Genomic DNA, 20,694 nt, shown 5'->3' with positions numbered 1-20,694 from the left:
TCCTAAGGTGCCCACAGAGGGAAGGTGCAGCCGGTCTCCAAATTCCTGCAATATACCCAACAGTCCTGGAGTCATGCTTAGGGCAAATTCCAGGTGGCTTCAATCCTAGCCGGCCCCACAGCCCACCGGGAAAGGGAAAACTCTCTGTTTCTCCTCTATTTTACTACAACGTTCTCAGTTCTACTTCATTTCTGGTGAAACATGGAGGAGGGAGGTTTCCCACACCAAGTAATTCTCCGTAGACACAATTTAACTTTTGTGTTACAATTTAACTCAATTCCGACACTTTCTACTTGGAGGTACCATCAGATCCCCGCAGGTTAAGGGCTCTGTCCCACAGACTGCCCTCGACCTCAAATACCAATCTCAAGTCCAGGTTGTCACTTGTGCCTCTGACCTACTAGCTATCACTCAGAGGTTCCCACAACCCCCTCCTTGGGTTCAAACATTTGCTAGAGCGATTGAACTCAGGGAAACAGTTTACTTACTAGATTACCAGTTTATTATAAAGAACACAACTCAGGAACAGCCAGAGGGAAGAGATACACCGGCGAGGTATGAGCATGGAAGCTGCATGCCCTCTCCAGGTGCGCCACCCTCCCAGCACCTCCACGTGTTCAGCAATGCGGAAAGCTCTCTGAAACTGTCCTTTTGGGTTTCTATGGAGGCTTCATTATGTAGGCATGATCCATCGATCCATTGAACACTGGTAATTAACTCAACCTCCAGCCCCTCTCCCCTCCCAGGAGGTTGAGGGTAGGGGTGGGGGGTGGGCACTGAAAGTTCCAACCCTCTAATCACATGACTGGTTGCCCTGGAAACCTGTGCCCCATTCTCAGGTGCTTGTCAAGAGTCATCTCATTAACAAAACTAGGTGTAGTTGAAAGGGGCTTATTGTCAAAAACAGAAGACAGCTTTATCTGTCTTACTACTTAGGAAATTCCAAGGGTTTTAGGAGCTCTGTGCCAGGAAAGGGTATGAAGGCCAAACATATATTTCTTGTTATAAATCACAAAATCATACCACTCATCTCAGGCAGATCATCATCCTTGGCGCACAGCTCCCAAAGATCCCACATGACTTCCTTTGGAATCAAAGGGGAGGCTCCCTCGTGGGCCCACCTGAGGCCTCTGGCCACACCCTCTTCCAGGAGGTGGGCCCATGGGAAGGGAGGGAGGCCGAGGACTATCCTGTGATTGGAGGTAACCGGAGTCCTAGAGCTGCAGCTTCTAGTTTAAAGAGAGCATCTCAGCTCCCACCACCTCAGGCTGGAGAGTGGAGACAGGAAAGCTTGGGCAGATCTGTGCCAGGCATAGGGGGTGCTACAGTAGATCTGAGGCTACAGCCCAGTCCTAAGCAGAGAAAGAAGGGAAGAGGTCATTCAGAGACGAGAAGAGTTCCCTTTCCCTGCGCCCTCCCCCCTCACTGGGATGCCCAGGAATGGGGCTTCTTCCCTGGGTCCTTCTGTCCCCACCTACCATGGCCTAAAGTCCCAACCTGAGTGGCCCACACTGCTCCACGCTGCAGCCTCCCGCTCTGCCCTCTTCTCTGGCTACCCTCTGTCCTCTTCTGGCAGCTCACAATCCATCCGCCTCTCCTTCCTCACCTCTCCAGACCCTGGGGGAATCCAGGCTTCCAAGCCCTGCTGAGATCTGGCCGCCAGCTTCAGGCATAGGGGTGGCTCTGCCTCAGCCAGCTGCTGAAGTCTTTCCAGGTCATTCTCTCCGCCCATGGGATACCCGTTCACCTCCAGAATCACATCTCCCATTTGCAGTCCTGCCCGGGCAGCTGAGCCTCCTAGGGTCACCTGGTGGAATGGGGGGATGTAGAGCTTGGAACACCACAGAAAAGTCTGCTGGGTGTACTGAGGCTCTGGGAGGGAAGCAGAGGAAGACTTGTCAAGAGGCAAATGATTGAGAAGATCCAAGGTCCCTGGGGCATCAGTCACCTGGGAGATGAAGAGATGAGGCCCACTGGCCACACAGCTGAGTCGGAAGCCATAGCCACCACCAGGCCCAGGGTACAGGAAGCACTGGCGGAAGCCGCAGGGGACGGTTGTGTCTTCAACTGGTGGGTCCTTGGTCTCAACCAGAGAGGCTGAGCCGGTATCCTGGGGAGAGTCGGGAGCCTCTGTGCTCTCCAAGAAGAGAAGTGGGGACAAGCGAACCTGGAAAAGAGGAAGATAGGACAAACCCTGCTGCTTCTCCCCCCACCCAAGCCCTGCTCTCTTCCTGCCCCCTCTCCAGCCCCCGCCCCTCAGCTCGCACCATGTTGAAGAAGCGGTCAGCCTCAGGGTCAACGACAATGAGCGAGACGCAGGAGCCCTGCGCCCGGATCTTGGACACTGTCTCTTCATGGCCCAGCCCTTCCACGCTCTCCCCAGCCACAGCCACCAGCCGGTCCCCAGCCTGCATCCCGGCCTTCTCCGCTGGCAGTCCTGGGTCCACCTCCCACAGGAACTGACCTGGGATGCAGACATCCTCACTGCTCCTTCCCACTGACCCCCAGTGCCGGCCCAGGCCACTGTATGCACACCGGGGGGCTGACCCGGGGCTGCACAGGAGGAGGAGGCCCGGGATGGGGTTCAGCCAGGGCCACCAGTTGTGTGCACTGAGAGGTGTATATATACACTTGTGTGCCCACCCCAAGGCCCACCTTCCAGCCCCGCCCCCAGGGCTCCCACTCACCGAGCCGACCGTCAAGGCCCTTCTCCTCTCGGAGCATGAACCCGAAGCCCTGGGGCCCTTTCTCTAGATGCAGATAGCGGGGCTTGGTGGGCAGTGCCCAGCCCTCTGCCAGGGGTGCAGCCAGGGGCATTCCCAGCTGGCGACACTGTTCCTCCACCTCTGGCCCTGCCACCAGCAGGGTCACCTGCTTGCCACTCTGCCAAAGCTGTGGGGACACAGCAGGGCATCGGCATCAACCTCCTGGGTAGGGAGGGCAGAGGCAGGCACCTCCTCACAGCCCCTCTTCCCAGGCCCAGGAATGAGGCACTAGGGAAGGGAGGGGAGGGCCTAGCACAGAGTGTAAAGGGAAGGATGGTGACAGAGGTACAAGATCGGATCAGGCGATTAGGCGCGTCGAGGAGTCGTCTGCTTCCCGAGGCAGGGACCAGGCCCAGAGGGGTGAGGACGGATGGGAAACAGTCGTACCTTCTTGCTGAGTTGGTTATGCGTGAACTTCTCCACGCTGACCCCATTCACTTCTAGCAGTCGGGCCCCAGGGGGCACTCCTGCCCGCTCAGCTGCTCCTCCAGTGCTCAGCACTAACCAGAAAGGACCCCGATGTCCTGGAAGCCCAAACAGCAAGATTCTGCCTGCTGCCTGCCCAGAACAGGGCTGAGATCCCCCTCCTGACCCCTCCCGAGCTCTAAGCTCACCTTGGGTGATACTGAAGCCAAAGCCACCCTCGTCTTTCACTACGTGGCACAGCCGAGGCCGGACCCCTCGGCCGAGAGTGGGACAGAGGTGGGCATCGTTCCCCCGCTGAGCTAGGGCCACCTCATGCACGTGCTGCGCCAAAACCGTCAGCAATACCCGAGGACCGCTGGCCCGGATGCGGCGTATCACCTGAACGGTGGGCACACGGAGCGGGCTTGGGCTGGCCCCTCTTGCCAGCTTCCCCTCCCTGGAAGCTACACTTTTCACCATGGGAACCAGCTCTCTGGAGGGTTTCACGCAACCATTTGGACCTGGGCATCCCTAAATTCTGGGAGATGGGGGAGGTTGAGGCTTGGGTCCTGCCCCCATATACCCAGGGAGGTGACCAACCGGCTTCTGTCTCCCTGAGGTGCTATAGAATGTTCTCCTGTAACACAGGGGTCCCAGCCCAACCTCACCACTGAATAGTCTTCATGTTCCACGACATGGTTGTTCACCCCCAGGATCCGATCTCCTTCCCGAAGACCCTGGCGCTGGGCAGAGGCGCCTGGCTCCACCCTGCACACCACATGCCCAGCCCTGCCCCGCTGCTGCTGCAAGTGGAAGCCAAAACTCCTGCCCTCCTCTCTGTTCAGCAGATAGAAGCGAGGTCGTTCCAGGCTCCAGAGATCTGGAAGGGGAGGTGGGCAGCAGAAAAGGGGGAGGAGAGGGGACATGACCCAAGTACCAGTCACCTTGTGTCTGGCAGACCCTGCCCCTGTGATAGAACACCAGACAGGCTTCTGCCCAGTTTGGTATTGGGGAGCGGGGCTGAACACGGCCCAGGCAGAGTGGGGGGGACAGAAGGAAATGCCTGGCCCCCTTCCACCTCCACGCGGTTACTCCCACCAAGGCTGTTATCAGAGGGAGACAGAGTGAGTGGTTACCAAGGAGACGGGAAGCTGTGTGGAGCCCTGGTGGCTCTGGGGAAAGGAAACGGTTGCCCCAAGTGGTGGGGGGTTACCAGAGGGCTCGTGGTCTTCAGCCAGGGAGAGCACAGGATTATCAATGCCCAGTTTGGGGTTAAACTCAAACTTCCTGCAAGGAAGCAAGTCAAGCAGGTAGGAGAAAACTGACATCCCGACTTGGGTCCCAGGCTCGCCTTGAGGTGCTAATGGCAGCTGAAGAGCTTCCCCACCTTCAATCCCTCCTCCCCTTGCCCCAATCCTTCACAGCACGGCACTTACGGGGCCAAGGAAGCTGTGTCCTGAAGATCTGCTGGGAAAAGAAGGGGTGAGGGGAGGAGAGGCATATTCTGCCCCCCGAGACTCCTCTTACACGGTCATTAACTGAAAGGACTTTGGGGAACCCCCAAATTCAGGACTCGCTCCAAAAGGGTCTTCCCTTCCCCTTCCTTCCCCTCCCCGGCCAAGGCCTGATATGCGCAGAAATCTGAGTGTTATCAGTACAGGGCGTGGACCAGGAAGGCAGACACATCCACCCACTCACCTCTCCCCTCCTGACTTCCAGTCTATTTGCCTCAGGGCTCCAAGCCCCAGTACCAAGTGTGTCCTGGTCCCAAAGCCTTCCAATCTGCCCTCTGCCCTAAATTCCCCCCCCCAGAGGATTTCTCCTGGCCTCTTACCTGCAGCTGCCTCCATGGTTGGATCAGCGAGCCAGGCTCAGTGTAGGGACAAGGTCCATCGAAACCAGCTGACCCTCCCACCTACCCCGCCACGTCCCGCCTCCTCCAAGACGCTGCCTAGGAAGCAGTCGGTAATGGTTAACGGGAGGAGAGTCTTGTCCTCTGGGGAAGTGTGTATGTCCCTCCTGCCCTATTCTTGAGCCCCGACTTCCTCAGGAGACTCTGCTGCCGTCCCAGTTCCCCCTCTGCACGGAGAAAGGTCACTGTAATTGCTGGGCACTGTAATTCCAAGCCTGGGATAAGTGTATGAGAAGGGTGACAGGAGCCCTATGGCCCAACATGGCCTACCCCCACGCTGACATCTTGTTCTTGCGCCACCCTCACCACAGCCCTCAGGGCCTCTGAAACTAGTGCCCAAGAAACATTTGCAACAGAACGTGGTCAGTGGTTTAACCAGAATGACCAAGAACAGTACCCTTTCTTGAAAGCAACAGTCAAAAAAGACTCCACAGTAGTTGGAAGACACAGCTCTTTAATAGCAGCAAGTCAGCACCCATGCCCCTAGGGGCCACCGAGGTTGGGTACCATTGTGGTGAAGGGGAAACAAGGGTGAGGACACAGCACCAGTGAGAGAGGAAAGTGGCTGCTGGCATCCTGGGGGTCCCAGGGTGTCCCAAGAAAGCATAAAGGCAGGACGCGGAGGCCCTCCAACACATCTGGATGGCAAAGCCCCTGGCAAGGCCGACGAAAGAAGTGTGCCCCCTGGTGGCACAATCCAAGAGGAGATTGGTGGTGGTGCTACAGGACAATGTGGCCACCAAAACGCCACATCTTTCAGTCCTTCTAGCCGAAGGGAGGGGAAGCATGTTCCGTGACCCTGAAAACTCCAGACTTGGAAGCACTGGTTGGACATGCCCCAGGAGAGCAACTGGCACAGCTGTGCCCATTCCTTTGCCTCCAGCCCTGAAGGGATCTTTCTGGAAGTGGTAGTGCAAGCTAGGAGGCCACAGACAGAAGCGGCTTGGGGCCAGGGGACACACACTGCTGCCACTGTCTCAGCTTCCAGGGCCTCCCAGCTGCTCCAGGAGGGCCCTGACCTCGCCCTCCACTCGAAGCAGCTGGGCTTTGCGCCAAGGATTAAGGGTGCCTCCTCGATTATCTTCCAGATCCCGCAGCAGAAGCTCCAGGTGGCGCCGGACCCGGCCCCGATCCCAGCTGTTGAGGTTCCGCTGGACTTCACCCAGGATCACTGACCAGTACTCAGACACTGCTGTCCCCTCTGTCAGTGACACCACGACCTGGGCACTGCCCTCAGTGGTGCTCCCCAGGTCCCGCAGGGCCTGGCGGCACTCTGAGCTCAGCTCGTTGAAGTAGAGGCTAGCAGGAGAGAGAAGAGTAGATGCCGTTCAGCTCTGAGAAGAAGGGGCAGAGGGTGGGTGCACAGAGAGTAAGGGGTCTCATAACTGTTCCCCTGGCTGTGAAATGCAATGGGGTAAGTGTTTGCAATAAGCCAGAGATGGAGGGTGGTGGCCACTGGGAGGCAGGGATGACGCTAGAATTCAGTGGGACCAGGGTCAATAGAAATGGGGCCACTAGGACCCTAGGAGAAATGGTGGTGGAGAATCAGGGCAGGGGAAGGGCCAATCACCAAGGGTGGGTGGGGAGATGGGAGTGGAGGGCAAGACTCACTGCAGCAGCTCCAGGGAAGGGTGCTCCCGGGCAGCCTTGGCTAAGGCCAGGGCCGCTGTGTCGCCAGCGCCGTTGTAGGCCACATTCAGCTCCTGTAGCTGCTGGTTACGGTCTAGCTGGGCAGCCAGCAGCTCCAGGCCCTCGTCCCCAAGGCCCGTGTGCAGCAGAGACAGGTGTTTCAGCGAGGTGTTTCCCGCCAGCCCCTCCACCAGCAGGGCCACACCCGCCGCCGTCAGCGGGTTGTTGGACAGCCTAGGGCCACAAGCACCCCAAGGTTATGAGGGCCCCTAGCAGATGCCCTGTGCTAAGCACTGGGACTTGGGCCAAAACGGTGCACCAGTTGGGGCAGAGACCAGCCTGGACGCAGAGAAATGCAGTCCCAGGAAAAGAGGATGGAGAAACGGTGGTGAGGCTCACTGTAGAGGAGGGAGAGTGGGGTGGAAGCCGGCTTCTCCCTCCCCTCCTCCCGCCTTCCATTCTCCTTTGAGATGCCCCTCTTCCCTCTCCCCTTCCTCGTTACCATGTTCCTTCTTGCTCCTTTTTTCACCCCCTTCCAGCCCCTGCTTCACCCTCCCTTCCTGTTTCCCCATCCCCCTCTCCCTCCCTCCTCATTCATCTCCCCTTACTCCAATCCAAAATCAGGAACCCAGGCGTCTGGGTTGCTAGTAAATCAGTCAACACTTTAGGAGCATCTATTGAGTGCCCAGCGTCAGGGTCATCCTTGTGAGGCGACAGGGAAAATCCTGGGAGGGAATCAGTGGCGTTGTTACCAGGTAACCAGCCTGGGTGTTATTCCACCCCCCACCCCCGGCTGATTTTAGCCACGCAAGAGGCTTTCTTAGCACCTATTTATTGCTGGTGGCATCTTTTCCTCTGCCTGGCTGCTTGTACTAGACGTCATGGGGTGGGGAGCCGGTCAAGGTCTACACTCCCGTCTTCTTTACTACAGCATGGGTGTGCCTGTTCCAGGCATGTTGGGAGGTGGGGAGCTCACTCTTGACCTTAGCTGGCCAGCAGGATGGAGCCCCCTCCCAGGGCACTCACCGCAGGGTGGTAACTTGGCACTGGTCATGCAGCAGCAGGTCTCGGAGGTCCCTGCAGGCCTCGGGGCCCAGGCTGTTGAGTTGCAAGCTGGAGCAGAAGGTGGGCAGAGAGCAGGTGAGAAACCAAGGAAGGAGTTTGGCATGGAGGCTGCCCACCCCCCGGGCCCCTCCCTCACCATCCTGCCTCTCGTAGTCCACAGCTGTGTCCCCTTCTGTAGCTCTTGTCACCTCCACCCGTACCAGATTTCACCCCACCCCCTGGTCCTTCCTCACTCCCTTTGCTTTCCCAAGCACCTTCTCTTCCACCCGTGCACGAGGACAGGGCCTCACCCCAGCTTCTGGGCACGCAGGAAGACAGGCCTGAGCGTGCGCAGCCCGGCAGGGTCCAGTTGGCAGGAGGCCAAGTTCACCTCGTCCAGGGCATGCCTTCCGCTGCCCAGTACAGCTGCCACCACCGTGCACTTGAGGGGCGTCATGCGCACGCCCGCCAGGTTGAGCTGGCGCAGGGAGCCGAGCACCTCGGCGGAGAAGCGCTGATTCTGGAACTCATAGTGGAAGAAGAGGTGGTCAAGGAGCTCCGAGGGGGGCAGCACCTGCCGGCCCAGCTTGCCCAGCTTCCTCTTGATGGCCTGGGCATTCTCCAGGGCATCCAGGGTCTTGATGGGGCAGCCGAGCTGAGCCAGCACTACCCGGTTATGGGCAGAGAGAAGGCCGCCCATGAATATGGGGAAAAGCTCAAAGACCTCATCCTCTGTGGGCTCGTCCGGGTGGCACCGCGGGCCCTCCACACCCAGGATACTGGCACCCATCTGGTCCAGGACGTCGTCGTTGTAGTAGTCCTCCTCTCGGAACATCTCCAGCACCATGGCCTGGGCCACTGCCTCGCGGCTCTTACCTACCACACGCCAGAACACACGTGGAACCACCTGGAAGGGAAGAAGGGAGAGGGCGCTGCAGCCTACTGTGTGCTGTTTAGCCTTCTGGCCTAAGCTTAAGGTGCAGTCTTCCTGACTGCTCCAGCCTGGTGATCTCCCTTAAACTCGAGCACGATTTGTCTGATCATACTACTCCCCCTGCTGCAGCACCTTCCGTGGCTCCCCACTGCCCATGTGGAATATAAAACTTTGCATAATTTGGCCCCAATTTGACCTTTCCGGAGTCACCTCTCAACACTCGTCTCATGTACTCCAGACACTGGGAAATTCTTTCTTTTTCCCAGACACCCCGTACATTCTCAAGCCCAAGCATGGTGGGAAGGAGTTAGCATATATTATGCATTCAGCTTGGTACCGGGCTAGGTGGTATAAATACATCATCATCTTCAACATCATCACCGTCATCCCAGCAGCGATGACGGATGTTGCTCCTACTGCTTCAGACCCTGCACGATTTGGCCTCGTGAAATAAAATTCATATTTTAAGGAAAGACAAGATAAATTTAAACATAAAATTTTTCTCTGCCCATTTAGGCCTCCTCCCTCCCCTCCAGTGTGCATTGTGCATCTGCATTATGCATTTAACTAGACCTCCCCAATGGCAGAAATACCCGCTCAATCATAAAGATCAATTTTTCTCCTTCTGGCGCCAGCCATGTAACTCCTTAGAAGATAACATTCCTTTCTCAATCCTGTAAGGGGTCACAATGACCCACCACTCGCCTTGTATATGCAGACATCTTTGGTGAACTTTATGTACAATGCCAATATATCATTTTCCTTAAAGACAGAGATTGGTGCAAAACAGACTGCTGAGAGACCTGAAGAGATACTGGGCCTCACCTTGTGGAAGATCTTAGTTTCAATACTTACTTATGATCCTATTAATACTACTAGCTATATTACTTGTATTTGCCTATTTTATAAGATTGTTGTTTCTTGCATCACCAAATGTGTGACTAAGCCTCAGATAAAATTAACGATGATTAGGTGACTTGAAACAATTGATCAAATATATAGTTCTGTAAGATGAACGATTGTAATAGTGTAACTCTGGATAAGGGAAGAAACAACAAGAGGGAACCGTTCCTTGGATCATAACGGACTAGTAAGACTGGGGGTCCAGAGGATTTTGGCTACTGTTAATAGGGTCTAGTCCACTAATAGCACATTGAGTGACCTATCAATGAAATCCTTGCCTGACCTGGGAATGAGCATTCCTAGTGCTGTGGAACAAATTGGTCACGAAATGCCTCCCAAACCTTGGCTGAAACTAAGACTGAAAGGGAAGGGATTGTAAAATAAAGAATGTTGCCCACCACCCAATTCTACAAAGTCAAGCCATTAGCCACTGCAGTCACTGGCTACAATAACCTCGAAAGGAATTCAGGGCAAAAATCAGGATAAGGCACTTTGTGCTTTGAGAAAACTGACAGAACTGGTCCTTAGATATTTCAGGAGAAATTTTTGTGAACCCAGATTCTTGCATCTTTCCATACTTAGAAAAGCACTAAAACCATTAACTGAGATGTCTGTCCCTCGTAACCGGGTGCAATCTTCTACTGCGACGTATGTTTGATTACACATACCCCCGTTGCCAAAATCACACATATTGAATACGTTGGCCTCCCTCTTTATCTCTTTGGAATAGTTATCAGAACTCTCTGAGAGACTGTCTCCTGGGTTATAATCCTCAGATTGGCTTGAATTAAAATTTCCATTTCTTTCTTAGATGTGTTAGGGAACCGTTGACTAAAACCACCCGCCTTGGCCAGGCACGATGATGACCACTTGCATGAGTTGTCTCATAACAGGAGGTCCCGATAAGGAACATGGTGCTGCCGTCAAAAACTAGAGAATTCAGGAGGGGCCAAAAAGAGGGAGGAGACGCCAGCCCCATAATATTGTCCTATCAACCTCCCAGAATCCTTGTTGCTGGAATCCATCTTGGCTGAGACATGCGTGCCACCAGGAAGTACCCTGAGTCAGACTAAATATGGGCCAAGCAAGATGACTGGCCAGAGACAGCCCAGAAACTAACCCCATTACCATAAAACCTGAGACTACAAGCCATGTGGCAGAGCAGTTCTCCTAGGTTCCCTTACCCCACTGTCCTCTGCTCGGGCGGCCCTTCCCAATAAAGTCTTTTGCTTTGTCAGTACGTGTGTCTCCTCAGACAATTGATTTCCGAGTGTTAGACAAGCGCTTGCTCTCAGGGACTTCCCTGGTGGTGCAGTGGTTAAGGATCCGCCTGCCAGTGCAGGGGACACGGGTTCGAGCCCTGGTCCAGGAAGATCCCACATGCTGCAGAGCAACTAAGCCCGTGCACCACAACTACTGAGCCCGCGTGCCACTACTACTGAGCCCATGTGCCACAACTACTGAAGCCTGTGCGCCTAGAGCCCGTGCTCTGCAACAAGAGAAGCCACTGCAATGAGAAGCCCACGCACCGCAATGAAGAGTAGCCCCTGCTCACTGCAACTAGAGAAAGCCTGCGCGCAGCAACAAAGACCCAACGCAGCCAAAATAAATAAATAAATAAATAAATAAATTTATTTATTTAAAAAAAAAAAAGAGCTCGCTCTCAGGCCCTGGAAGGGGTCCCCCTTCCAGGAACAGATGGACTATTGATCAATTTTTCACTGACAGGCCCCTGTCAACCATGGCGCCTTCATGACAGCCTCTCACCCTCGCTCGCTCTGCTCCTGTCCTCTCGGCTTCTCTCTCTCTCTTTTCCGTTTTTTGTTTTTTGACGGTGCCAAGATTGTTCCTCCTTCAAAGCTGTGCCCTCTTCCCGGAGTGTTCCCCCCCCCCCACACACACACCCAGTTCTTCTCCTGGCTAATCCTCCAGGGATCAGATTAAAAGCCCTTCCTGCAGAGAGGCTTTACTTATCCCCCCAAACCAGGTCCCCCCCCTCCCCCCTTACATACTTCCATAGCACCTGGAACTTTGCTTTCCAGGCACTTCCCAGAATTTTTAATCACATGGTTATGTTGACATGTTTATGTTGAGACCATATGATCAGAAAAGGCAGAAACCTGGGGTTCTGTTGCTTTTTCCTCCGAATCTAACACATTGCCTGGCACACAGCAGGCACTCAAATAGCTATTGAAGAACTGAATGTTTGGGAGGTTGGTGACATCAGCTGCCATCCTTGCAATGGTTCTGAAAGGAAAGGAGAGGTCCGTTCCTCTGCCACGAGCCACCAGGTTGTTTTGTGGCACCTCCTCTCATGTGTTTTCTTCACTTTTTACAGGCGAGGTTCCCACCATGGAGGGTATAGTGCCCCTCCCCCAACAAGCATCTGGAGACAAGACACAAAAACTGTCACTCTGGGAAAATGAATCAATAGGCTCATGAAGAAACAGATGGTACCCATCCTCTGCTAGGCAACCCTCCCTCCGAGAGGGCTTGTGGGTGTGGTGCCCCCTTAAGTAACTGAGTGGCTTTCTGAACCCTGTCAGGAGACCACAGCCTCTCCCTGCAATCCAGATGAGGCAAGCACATCCTCAAAGGGGTGGGGGGCCTCAGCAATGGCCATTACCTCTCTGCCTGAGGCAGTGGTGTAAGAAGGGATGGGCTGCCTGAGACTGTTTTTGTGTTTAACAAACAATTAAATAGCGCTTACTATGTGCCAGGTCCTGCAGATGAAGACATTTAATCATAATATTGGGCCAATTATATAGATTCTATTATTATCTATTATTATTCATTTAACAGATAAGCACCTTGGGGCACAGAGAGATTAAGTAACTTGTACAAGGTCACATAGCTAGTAAGTGGCAGAGCCTGGATGTGAACCAGGTAGCTGCGTTACAGAATCCCTGTTTTTAACCCTGAGGCTTTGCTGCCTATAAAAAGGAAAACTTGTTAAAATGTTGTCAGCTCACCAGGGCTCTGCTTCCCCAAGACCGATTACTGAAACATTGCTATAGCGGACCAGGGTTACCTAGCAAGGCGCCATAGCTTCCTAGAAATATCCATAGTACATCAATAAAGTTTGGCGGAAAGAGCACAGGATTCAGAACCACAAAACCTGCACTCAGACCCCAGTTATTCTCCTTACTATCTGAGTGACCTTAGTCAAGTTACTTAGCGTCTGTGAGCTCCAGTTTCCTCATCTATAAAAGGGATCATAATTATATTTCATTTACAAGGCACCCGGGCAGACATCAGCCGAGAGTGGCTACTTCTTCCCATCAAAAACTTAGTACATCCGCCCTGCTCACAGCACAGTCCTCAGGCCTGTAATTTGGTTTCCGGAGCAGACCTGCACCCAAGACGGACTGTCCTAAGCCAATTACCAATGCCATTTATCCTCCTGGTATAAATGAATAAAATGGCATCTGCTTTATAAACCTGTCTCTGGTGATTAAGTTAGGATGAGACATCACTCCCAGAGTCTAATCACCTCTGAGGAACAGATACAATTGGGTTTCTGGACCTGCAAAGCACAGGACAGACCCTGGACAGTAGTGACCCCTGCCACCCAGCAACAAAGACTAGGAGGAGAGAGGCAAAAAACAAAAAAAAACAAAAACAAACAAACAAACAAAAACCTATCATTAGAGTTATGGGATTGTTATGAAAGTCCCTGCACCCTCAGATTCCCCTCCAAGCCTTCCCCAGCCTGTGGCTTCTCTCTCCCCTTTCCTTATGCCCCATTCCCACTAAAAGCCAGATTGCCCAAATCTGAAACAGAGCCAAGAAGAGGATTCACAGTCATGCAGGAAGAAGCAGTTTCCTTCTGGGGAGGAGCAAGGGTGAACGAGGAGGATGGGGGCCGGCAGCCTGGGATCCTAGGGCTGTTACCTTGAGCAGGTTGAAGAGCAGGGGCAGGGCCCGCAGGGGCAGCAGTTTGGCCATGATGCCCAGGACCAGGCTGATGTCCTCCCCGACACGGCCCACGAGCTCGGCCACTTCCTTGCCCACTCGCTGCAGAGTCGTCTTCCGCAAACCCAGCACAATGTAGAGGGCAGCCAGGTATTCCTGCATGGCGGGCACAGTGAACACGAAGGTACCCAGGTGCCCTGGCTCCACGCATGGGGCCAGAAAAAACCTCAGGGCATCCCGGCGGAACACATGCAGCAGCTGAAACTCCTCTTCCGTCTGGATGCCAGCTTCCAGGCAGCCACGGACATCCTCTTCAGAGAAGTATGTCTTGCGGGAGGACACCCCCTCGTAGGCCAACTTGCCCATGGTTCGGGCTGCATAGGCCATGAGGGACAACTTGGAGGGGTCAGTGCTGTCCAGCATCTCCCCACTGAAGTTTAGATGCAGGAAGCTGGTGTAGATGCTCGTGAGGGTCTGGCCGGCTGGTGTGGGAGCGTGCAGGAAGTGCAGGGTGGCACAGACAAGCCAGCAATACGAGGGCAGGAAGCAGGCAGCAGCAATCTGGTGGTGCCCCTCCAGGTTCCGGGAGAGCATCTGCACCAGGTGGTCACGCTGAGCCGGCGTGGCTGAGACCCCCCCAGCTCCGTGCCTGCAGTCTGGCTGGTTGAGGCGGAGCTGGAAGTAGAGCTTCTGTAGGTTGGTATCAGAGAAGCCACAGATCTTGCCATAGCGGCCCACATACTTGCTGGGGATGCGGCCGATGGCAGAGGGCCGGGTGGTCACCAGAATGCTGGCCTGGGAAGAGCATGGTTGAGAGTTAAGAAAGACACTTGTGGGCTTCCCTGGTGGCGCAGTGGTTAAGAATCCGCTTGCCAATGCAGGGGACACGGGTTCGATCCCTGGTCTGGGAAGATCCCACATATCATGGAGCAAGTAAGCCTGTGAGTCACAACTACTGAACCTGCGCTCTAGAGCCCACGAGCCACAACTACTGAGCCTGCACGCCGCAACTACTGAATCCCATGCGCCTAGAGCCCGTGCTCCGCAACAAGAGAAGTCACCTCAATGAGAAGCCCGCGCACCGCAACGAAGAGTAGCCCCTGCTCGCCGCAACTTGAGAAACCCGTGCACAGCAACGAAGACCCAACACAGCCAAAAATAAATAAGATAAACAAATTTATAAAAAAATAAATAAAGACCCTTGTGTCCTGATTGGCTCACTTGCCAGGGAGTCCCTGAAGACTGAGTGTTCAAGGATGAAGATAATGATGACCACAGTAATATAACTCACACTTACTGAGCACCCACTATGATCCAGGACACTGTGCTAAGCACTTCATATGCAGTATCTCATTTGTTCAGTACAACTCAAGGAGAGAAGGAAACAGAAGCCTGGAGAAGTTACTGACTTGCTCAGTCCCACGGCTTGGAAGTGGAGGGGCAGGATTTGAACTAACCCAGAGCCTACGTTCCTACCCATTAAACATGCGGACTCAGGACACGAAAATCCTGAGGGGGCAAATTGGGGACAGTGGAGGCAGAGCAGGATGCACTCACCTCGGGCAACATGTATTTGCGTAGCAGGTTGACGATGATGGCAGCTGGCGCCTCTGACTCCTCCGGGTCACTGCAAAGCCCTGTGCCCACCAACCGGAAATCAAGGTTGAGGTGCTCCAAGCCGTGGAACACAAAGAGCAGGCGGGAACCGGCAGCGGCCATCAGAGGCAGAGTCTCCTTCAGGGCTGTGTAGCGCTGGGCCACAAGTTGGCACAAGGAGGCCGGCGCAGGGCCCAGGGATGACAGGTCCTCGCAGGAGAAGGGGATGAGCAGCTTGAAGGCTGGCAGCCGCCCGTGACACCAGTCCAGGACCATCTTGCGCACCAGCGTGCTCTTGCCTGTGCCCACTGTCCCGTAGAGCACCACCGTCTGCACCCGGCGCCCACTGGCATCTGGGTCAAAGAGCTGAGACAGGGCCAGTGGAGGGAGCCCAGCAGAGGGCGGCTGATGCTCCAGGGCCAGCTCAGCCAGTGGGCGAAGCAGCTCATCAGGGCTGCTCTCGCGGATCACAGGGTCTACATGCACCGTGTCTAGTGCAAAGGTTGGGCCGAACTGGCGCTCTTCCCTAGGCAGCCGGCTGAACCACTCGGCCAGGTTCTGGCGGTGCCGTTGGATAGCTTCTGGATGGGAAGGCAAAGGGAATGTGTCAGGGAGAGGGGCTGAGAAATGCAGGAGCTTAAGGAGGTGGTAGGGTCAGGCTGCGGAGTCAAGACACAACACCAGGAGATGCCAGGACCCAGAATGGTGCTGGACACACAGGACTCCCTCAGACTGTCCAGAAAGTTTGGACCCCTGTGGCAGAAAGTGGGAAGCCATGGAACGAGTGAGGGTGAGTCTGGGCTGACTGGCTGCATGATTATCTGTGTGTGATCTTCACCTGACAGCTAGAGGCAGTGTGTTGAAGGTAGGGATATTATATCCCTCCCAGTGCTTTGTACATCGTAAGTGTGCACTGCATGAATGTTGCAGGAAGGGATACATGGACAGATGGATAATGGGGCCAGGGAGAGTGGGTCCACTGATGGCTGATTGTAATGGGTCCTCTATACCTCCTTCCTGCTTGTTTCTCTCTCCAAGCCCTTCTTCCCCACGCTCCCTGAACCCACCCCCGCACTGGGAGCCCAGCAGCCCCTCTCCTCAGGCTGACTGAGGAGCCAGTCCCTTTACCAGCTGCAGCGATGCCCTGGAACAACTGCCCGTGTCTCCCTGATGGGGGACCACTGCCCGCTGAGCTTCCATGATGGCGTATAAAGGCCCTGTGAGCAAGGAAAAGGGATGAGCTGGGGCTTGGCTATTGGGCTCAGGCTCTGCACAGGCTCAGAGTCCAGGCCTGCCTGGACTGATGAACTTCTGGCTTCCTGAGATCCAGGCCTGACTCTGGACACCCAAGTCCAGAGCCTCATCTGACTCTCATACCCTTCCCAGGGCCTGAGGTCTTGCCCCTACCCCTCCAGCCCCCCACTGCTGACTGCCTGCCTGGAACTCAGACTGACCACTGCCAGACTCCACCCACTTCCCACCGGTCCTCCCTCTGGCTGACCACTGTGACTTGTACTATGGATGATATAAGCTAACTTCCTCTTAGGCCTGGTAGCTGAGTCTGTACCCTCTCCAGCCCCGGAAGACCAACTCTCCCCAGGAGATCAAGCTCTCTCCAAGTCCTGACCCTTCCCAGGCTACTCTGCTGTGCCCAGATGTGTCCTAAGGTATGACACTGAGGCCTCACCTAGGGGGCCCAAGGGGGCGCTCCCCTTTAAGGGGCCAACTCCAGTGGATCAGGAAGGGGATACGTTCATCTACAGAGAGAAAGCAGAAGGAAGAAACAGCATCCAGAATTCACCCACATTAGCTCAACAATACACAGATCCCACATCTACATCAAATCCCCATCATTTGCTCTCATAGCATCATGTACTGCCCCTTTGTAGCAGTTATTATGAAATTTTATATTTCATTATGTAATTATTTGATTAACATTCATTCACACACTCACCCCCATTCCTCCATGAGAGCAGGGATCACATCTGTTTTGGTTCACAAGTACCTACTTAGAACTTAGCACGGGGTCTGGCACATAGCAGGCACTCAATAAATATTCGCTGAATGCAAAATGAAATCAGACAATTGTTCCTGGACTTATGTAGCTACAGGGACACTCAAAGATCATCTAATCTGACTCCCTTAGTTTAGGATGGGAAAAAGGAAGCTCAGGGAGGTGCGGTGACTTGCCCAAGGCCAACAGCTAGTAAATCACAGAGCTGGGACTGGCACGCCTGGTGTCTGGATCCCTTCTCTCTTGGAGGTGCCATCTGGACTCTGGAAAGGGAGAAGTGGCAACAGAAACCCCTACTTCCTGCTCACCTGCTGGCTGGAGTACTCTTCCCAGACCAGGGCCCCAAGAGGCCCTGGGCAAATGGCAGCCCCACCTCATGGCAGGAGAGAAGGTCAGGGCCTGGGGGACTGAGCACACCACCTTCTATCCTGTTCCGCTGCAGGAAGAATGGTGTGAATGGACCCCACACACCCCCACTTTCCCACTCCACCTCTCACGCAGGCCAAGGGAGGCCCTTCCTCCTCAGGAGAACATCAGCCTTTCCTTAAATGCCAGCATCACCAAAGCCCTGGCTTGGCTTTCAGACCTCTCTCCTCTACATTCCCCACCTGAGTGATCCTACCACCCACTGGTTCTCCCCTGAGGCTTCACGATCCCCTTTCTCCCGAATTCCAGCCTAGTGAACTGTTTTATTTAGGTGTCCTTTTTTTTGCTTGGCTGCCAGCAAGCTCCTATGAGTCCTGTGTTCATTTTCAGTGGCTTTTCTGAGCCAACATTTTTCCAGTAACAATCATCCACTCTCCTCTGAAGTTTTTCCTTAGCTATCAGGTCCTTTTAGCTGAGTTTTAATGGTTTGATCATTTTATCTTCTCTGTGACTTTTATGTAACCTGCCTTTGAGGCTGGCATAAATAATAGATAAATGAATGAATGACTTCCTATTTGATATCTCCATATGGACATCCTGCCAATGCTTCGAGCCGCACGCTCGCAGAACTGAACTCAGCATCCCTCCTCCCCTTCCAGTTACTTTATTGCAAATCTTCCCCATCACATGATTTCTACTTGAAATCTGACCTCTTTGTCTTCAAATCCTTCCCCCCTCCTTCACACAGTGGAAACAGCCCTGCCGGTTCCTCAACCCAGTACTTTGCCAGCCTGTTCCTATTGCATAATCCCTACCACCGTGTGCTAATTTAGACCCTCCTCCTCCTTACTGGCCTCTGCCTTCAGTCTCATTCCATTCCCATCCCTCATCCCAGCCACCAATCGCCTCCCTAAAATCCTAGGTTATGTAGCGTCCAAACACCTGGCCCACACCAGCTATTTTCCTGAGTTTCCCCCTGACCCGTACCTCACCCGCCAGGCTCACTGAATTCTTGCTCCCACTTTCCTAACTTTGTTCATACTCTTTCATCAGCTTGGAATGACCTTTCTCCCCTGTCAGAAGTCCTACCCAATCTTTTAAGAACCTGCTCAAAGGTCCTCTCTCCTGGGAAGTCTTTCCTGATCCCTCTGAGCTCCCTTAAATGAAGCATACAGCTATCTGGCACCTGGTCTCCACTGAGATGTGACTCCTTAAGGGCAGGGCACCCTTAGGGAGAATTGGGTGCATTGGGCCCTATTGCCAGCAGGGCCAACCAGTGGAGGCGCAGCCTGGGGCTCAGACCAGGAGTCCCGGGGTCGGGGTCGGGGAAGAAGGGTTAAGAGACGGCCCTGGAAGGCTGGAAAAGCTTGGGGAAACTAGCTCAGTGGGATAAAATCAGTTGGAGGGCCTCTGACTCAAGGTGCGACTGGCGGTGGGGATAGGGGTAGGGAGGTCAATTGTCGGAAGATCACCGCTGGTCCCCAGGGAAGTGAGAAAAGGAGAGGGCACAGCAGGAAAGGTACGGGGCCTGTGCTCGCACAGGTCCAGAGCTCCTCCTCTTAAACTGGGTCCCAGCTTTCCTAGTTCTACTTGGTTTCAGAGCCCAAGAGTAAAGCCCGCCTGAATGCCCACCTCTCAGAGCACCGGCTGCGTCCCACGCGTCCCCAGCCGCTAGCTCCTAGTGGCACCAGCCCAGCACCGCCCCGCCCCTGCTACTTAGACCTTTACAGCCGCTGCCCGGGCCCGGGAGCCGATCGCCGCCAGAGTCTCCCGCTTGCTCCCAGAGGCCCCGGCGCGGCGCAACGCTTCCTGCACGCCCCGCCCGCCTGCGCGGAGCCCTGCCAGCCCTGGCATACGGCCCGGCAGCGGGCAAGCGCCAGCACGAGCCCAGGCGCTCCGGGCCGCCGGGTCCTGGGAGGAGGGAGATGGCGAGAGGGGCTAGTGTCCCGGAGAGCAGGCCCGGGGCGGGGACTTCTTCCCCATCTGTCTCTCCTCCCCCCACCCTCAGTGGTACAGCCCTCCATCCAGGCGGGCCCTGCCGCTGGGACTGCCCTCTGCAGGTCACTAAGCGCCAATTCCATCCCATTACTCACCACCTCCCAGGCAGGGCTTCTTGTTATGCCCATTTTACAGATGCAGGAACTGCAGCTCAGAAGGGTGAAATGACTTGCGCAGGTTGACCAACTAGGAAGGGGAAGAGCCAGAACAAGAATCCGGGGCCTGGGTCTTCCTACCTCACCCCTGGACCTTCCCGAGGCGACCCCCATCCCCCATCCCCCATCCCCAGGGCATTCTTCCCTCTGTGCCTCTTCACCGCTTCAGCCTGCCTCCTAACAGAGATCTGAGTCAAGGTCTTCTTGGGTCCTCCCTCTGTACCTGGCTCTCTTCAGACCCCAGACCCCTGTGTATGGCTTCTGGTCATTTGGGTCAAGGCAGGCACAAGAATGGGGCTGAGGGACAGCTCCCACCTCAACCTGCTCCTCTTGTCTGGCACCCAACCATAGCCTGGCCCTGGGGCTTCCTGGTCCTCAAAGCCCCCAGCCTCATCCCTGTGCTTCCATACCGGGCACACCCAGGACCCACGTAACCGATGGAGGAACCACCCACCACCCACAGCCAGGGCATGCCTCCACATGCAAACACAGCTTGCACTGAACGGAGGTGTGCAGTTGGGAACTGGTAGAGAGGCGCCTTGGGCAGGGCTGAGAAGAGGGCTTTATGATCTCTACCCTCCGTCCAGACTGAGGACAGTGTGGATATTTCACTTATACATGTAAACATCTGTTCTTTCACTGAACACGTGGTATTGGGCTAGTATCCAGCAACCAGAACAAGGTGAACAGGGACCAGACCATAGCAGTTCCCCTCCAGGGGGCCCAAATGATGGTACTTCAGAGGGAGACAGAAGCCTTAGGAAAGCCTGGGAGAGGAATTTACTAACTGCCTCTGGCACAGGAGGTGACATTTGAACTAGATCTTAAAAAATAAGCTGGGGGACTTCACTGGTGGTCCAGTGGTTGAGAATCTGCCTTCCAATGCAGGGGATGCGGGTTCGATCCCTGGTCAGGGAAATAAGATCCCACATGCCGCGGGGCAACTAAGCCCACGTGCCGCAACTACAGAGCCCATGCGCTCTAGACCCCCTGCACCGCAACTAGAAGCCCACGTGCAGCAACTAAGACCTGATGCAGCCAAAAACAAATAAATAAAT

The 20,694-nt window shown here is 54.8% G+C and overlaps 2 protein-coding genes across 6 annotated transcripts; both read right to left on the bottom strand.

The window, feature by feature from the left end:
* Positions 1-518: 518 nt before the first annotated feature.
* Positions 519-5,204, bottom strand: NHERF4 (NHERF family PDZ scaffold protein 4). 3 transcript variants are annotated; one of them, XM_007196665.3, is made up of 11 exons: positions 5,005-5,204; positions 4,607-4,634; positions 4,384-4,457; positions 3,839-4,050; positions 3,380-3,569; positions 3,153-3,289; positions 2,688-2,892; positions 2,268-2,464; positions 1,949-2,167; positions 1,607-1,807; positions 519-1,352 (listed from the first exon to the last, which is right to left on the bottom strand). In XM_007196665.3, the coding sequence occupies exons 1-11, from the start codon at positions 5,018-5,020 to the stop codon at positions 1,323-1,325; spliced, it is 1,509 nt and encodes a 502-aa protein (XP_007196727.2). In that variant the 5' UTR covers positions 5,021-5,204; the 3' UTR covers positions 519-1,322. The 3 variants fall into 3 exon arrangements, with proteins under 3 accessions (XP_007196727.2, XP_057408361.1, XP_007196728.2); XM_057552378.1 differs by lacking the exon at positions 5,005-5,204 and having other exon boundaries at positions 4,607-4,844; XM_007196666.3 differs by lacking the exons at positions 519-1,352; positions 5,005-5,204 and having other exon boundaries at positions 1,721-1,807; positions 2,268-2,553; positions 4,607-4,849.
* A 321-nt stretch (positions 5,205-5,525) lies between these two features.
* NLRX1 (NLR family member X1) lies at positions 5,526-19,451 on the bottom strand. Of its 3 annotated transcripts, XM_007196662.3 has the most exons (10): positions 19,116-19,451; positions 17,426-17,553; positions 16,791-16,860; positions 16,232-16,320; positions 15,065-15,684; positions 13,487-14,302; positions 8,067-8,662; positions 7,738-7,824; positions 6,694-6,945; positions 5,526-6,381 (listed from the first exon to the last, which is right to left on the bottom strand). In XM_007196662.3, the coding sequence occupies exons 2-10, from the start codon at positions 17,493-17,495 to the stop codon at positions 6,060-6,062; spliced, it is 2,922 nt and encodes a 973-aa protein (XP_007196724.1). In that variant the 5' UTR covers positions 17,496-17,553; positions 19,116-19,451; the 3' UTR covers positions 5,526-6,059. The 3 variants fall into 3 exon arrangements, with proteins under 3 accessions (XP_007196724.1, XP_057409206.1, XP_007196726.1); XM_057553223.1 differs by lacking the exon at positions 17,426-17,553 and having other exon boundaries at positions 19,206-19,450; XM_007196664.3 differs by lacking the exons at positions 16,232-16,320; positions 16,791-16,860.
* Positions 19,452-20,694: the final 1,243 nt, after the last annotated feature.

This window comes from Balaenoptera acutorostrata, chromosome 9, assembly GCF_949987535.1.
Source record: "Balaenoptera acutorostrata chromosome 9, mBalAcu1.1, whole genome shotgun sequence".
Lineage (NCBI taxonomy): Eukaryota > Metazoa > Chordata > Mammalia > Artiodactyla > Balaenopteridae > Balaenoptera > Balaenoptera acutorostrata.
The sequence above is the reverse complement of the archived record's forward strand: the minus strand, read 5'-3'. Positions and strand labels throughout refer to the sequence as shown.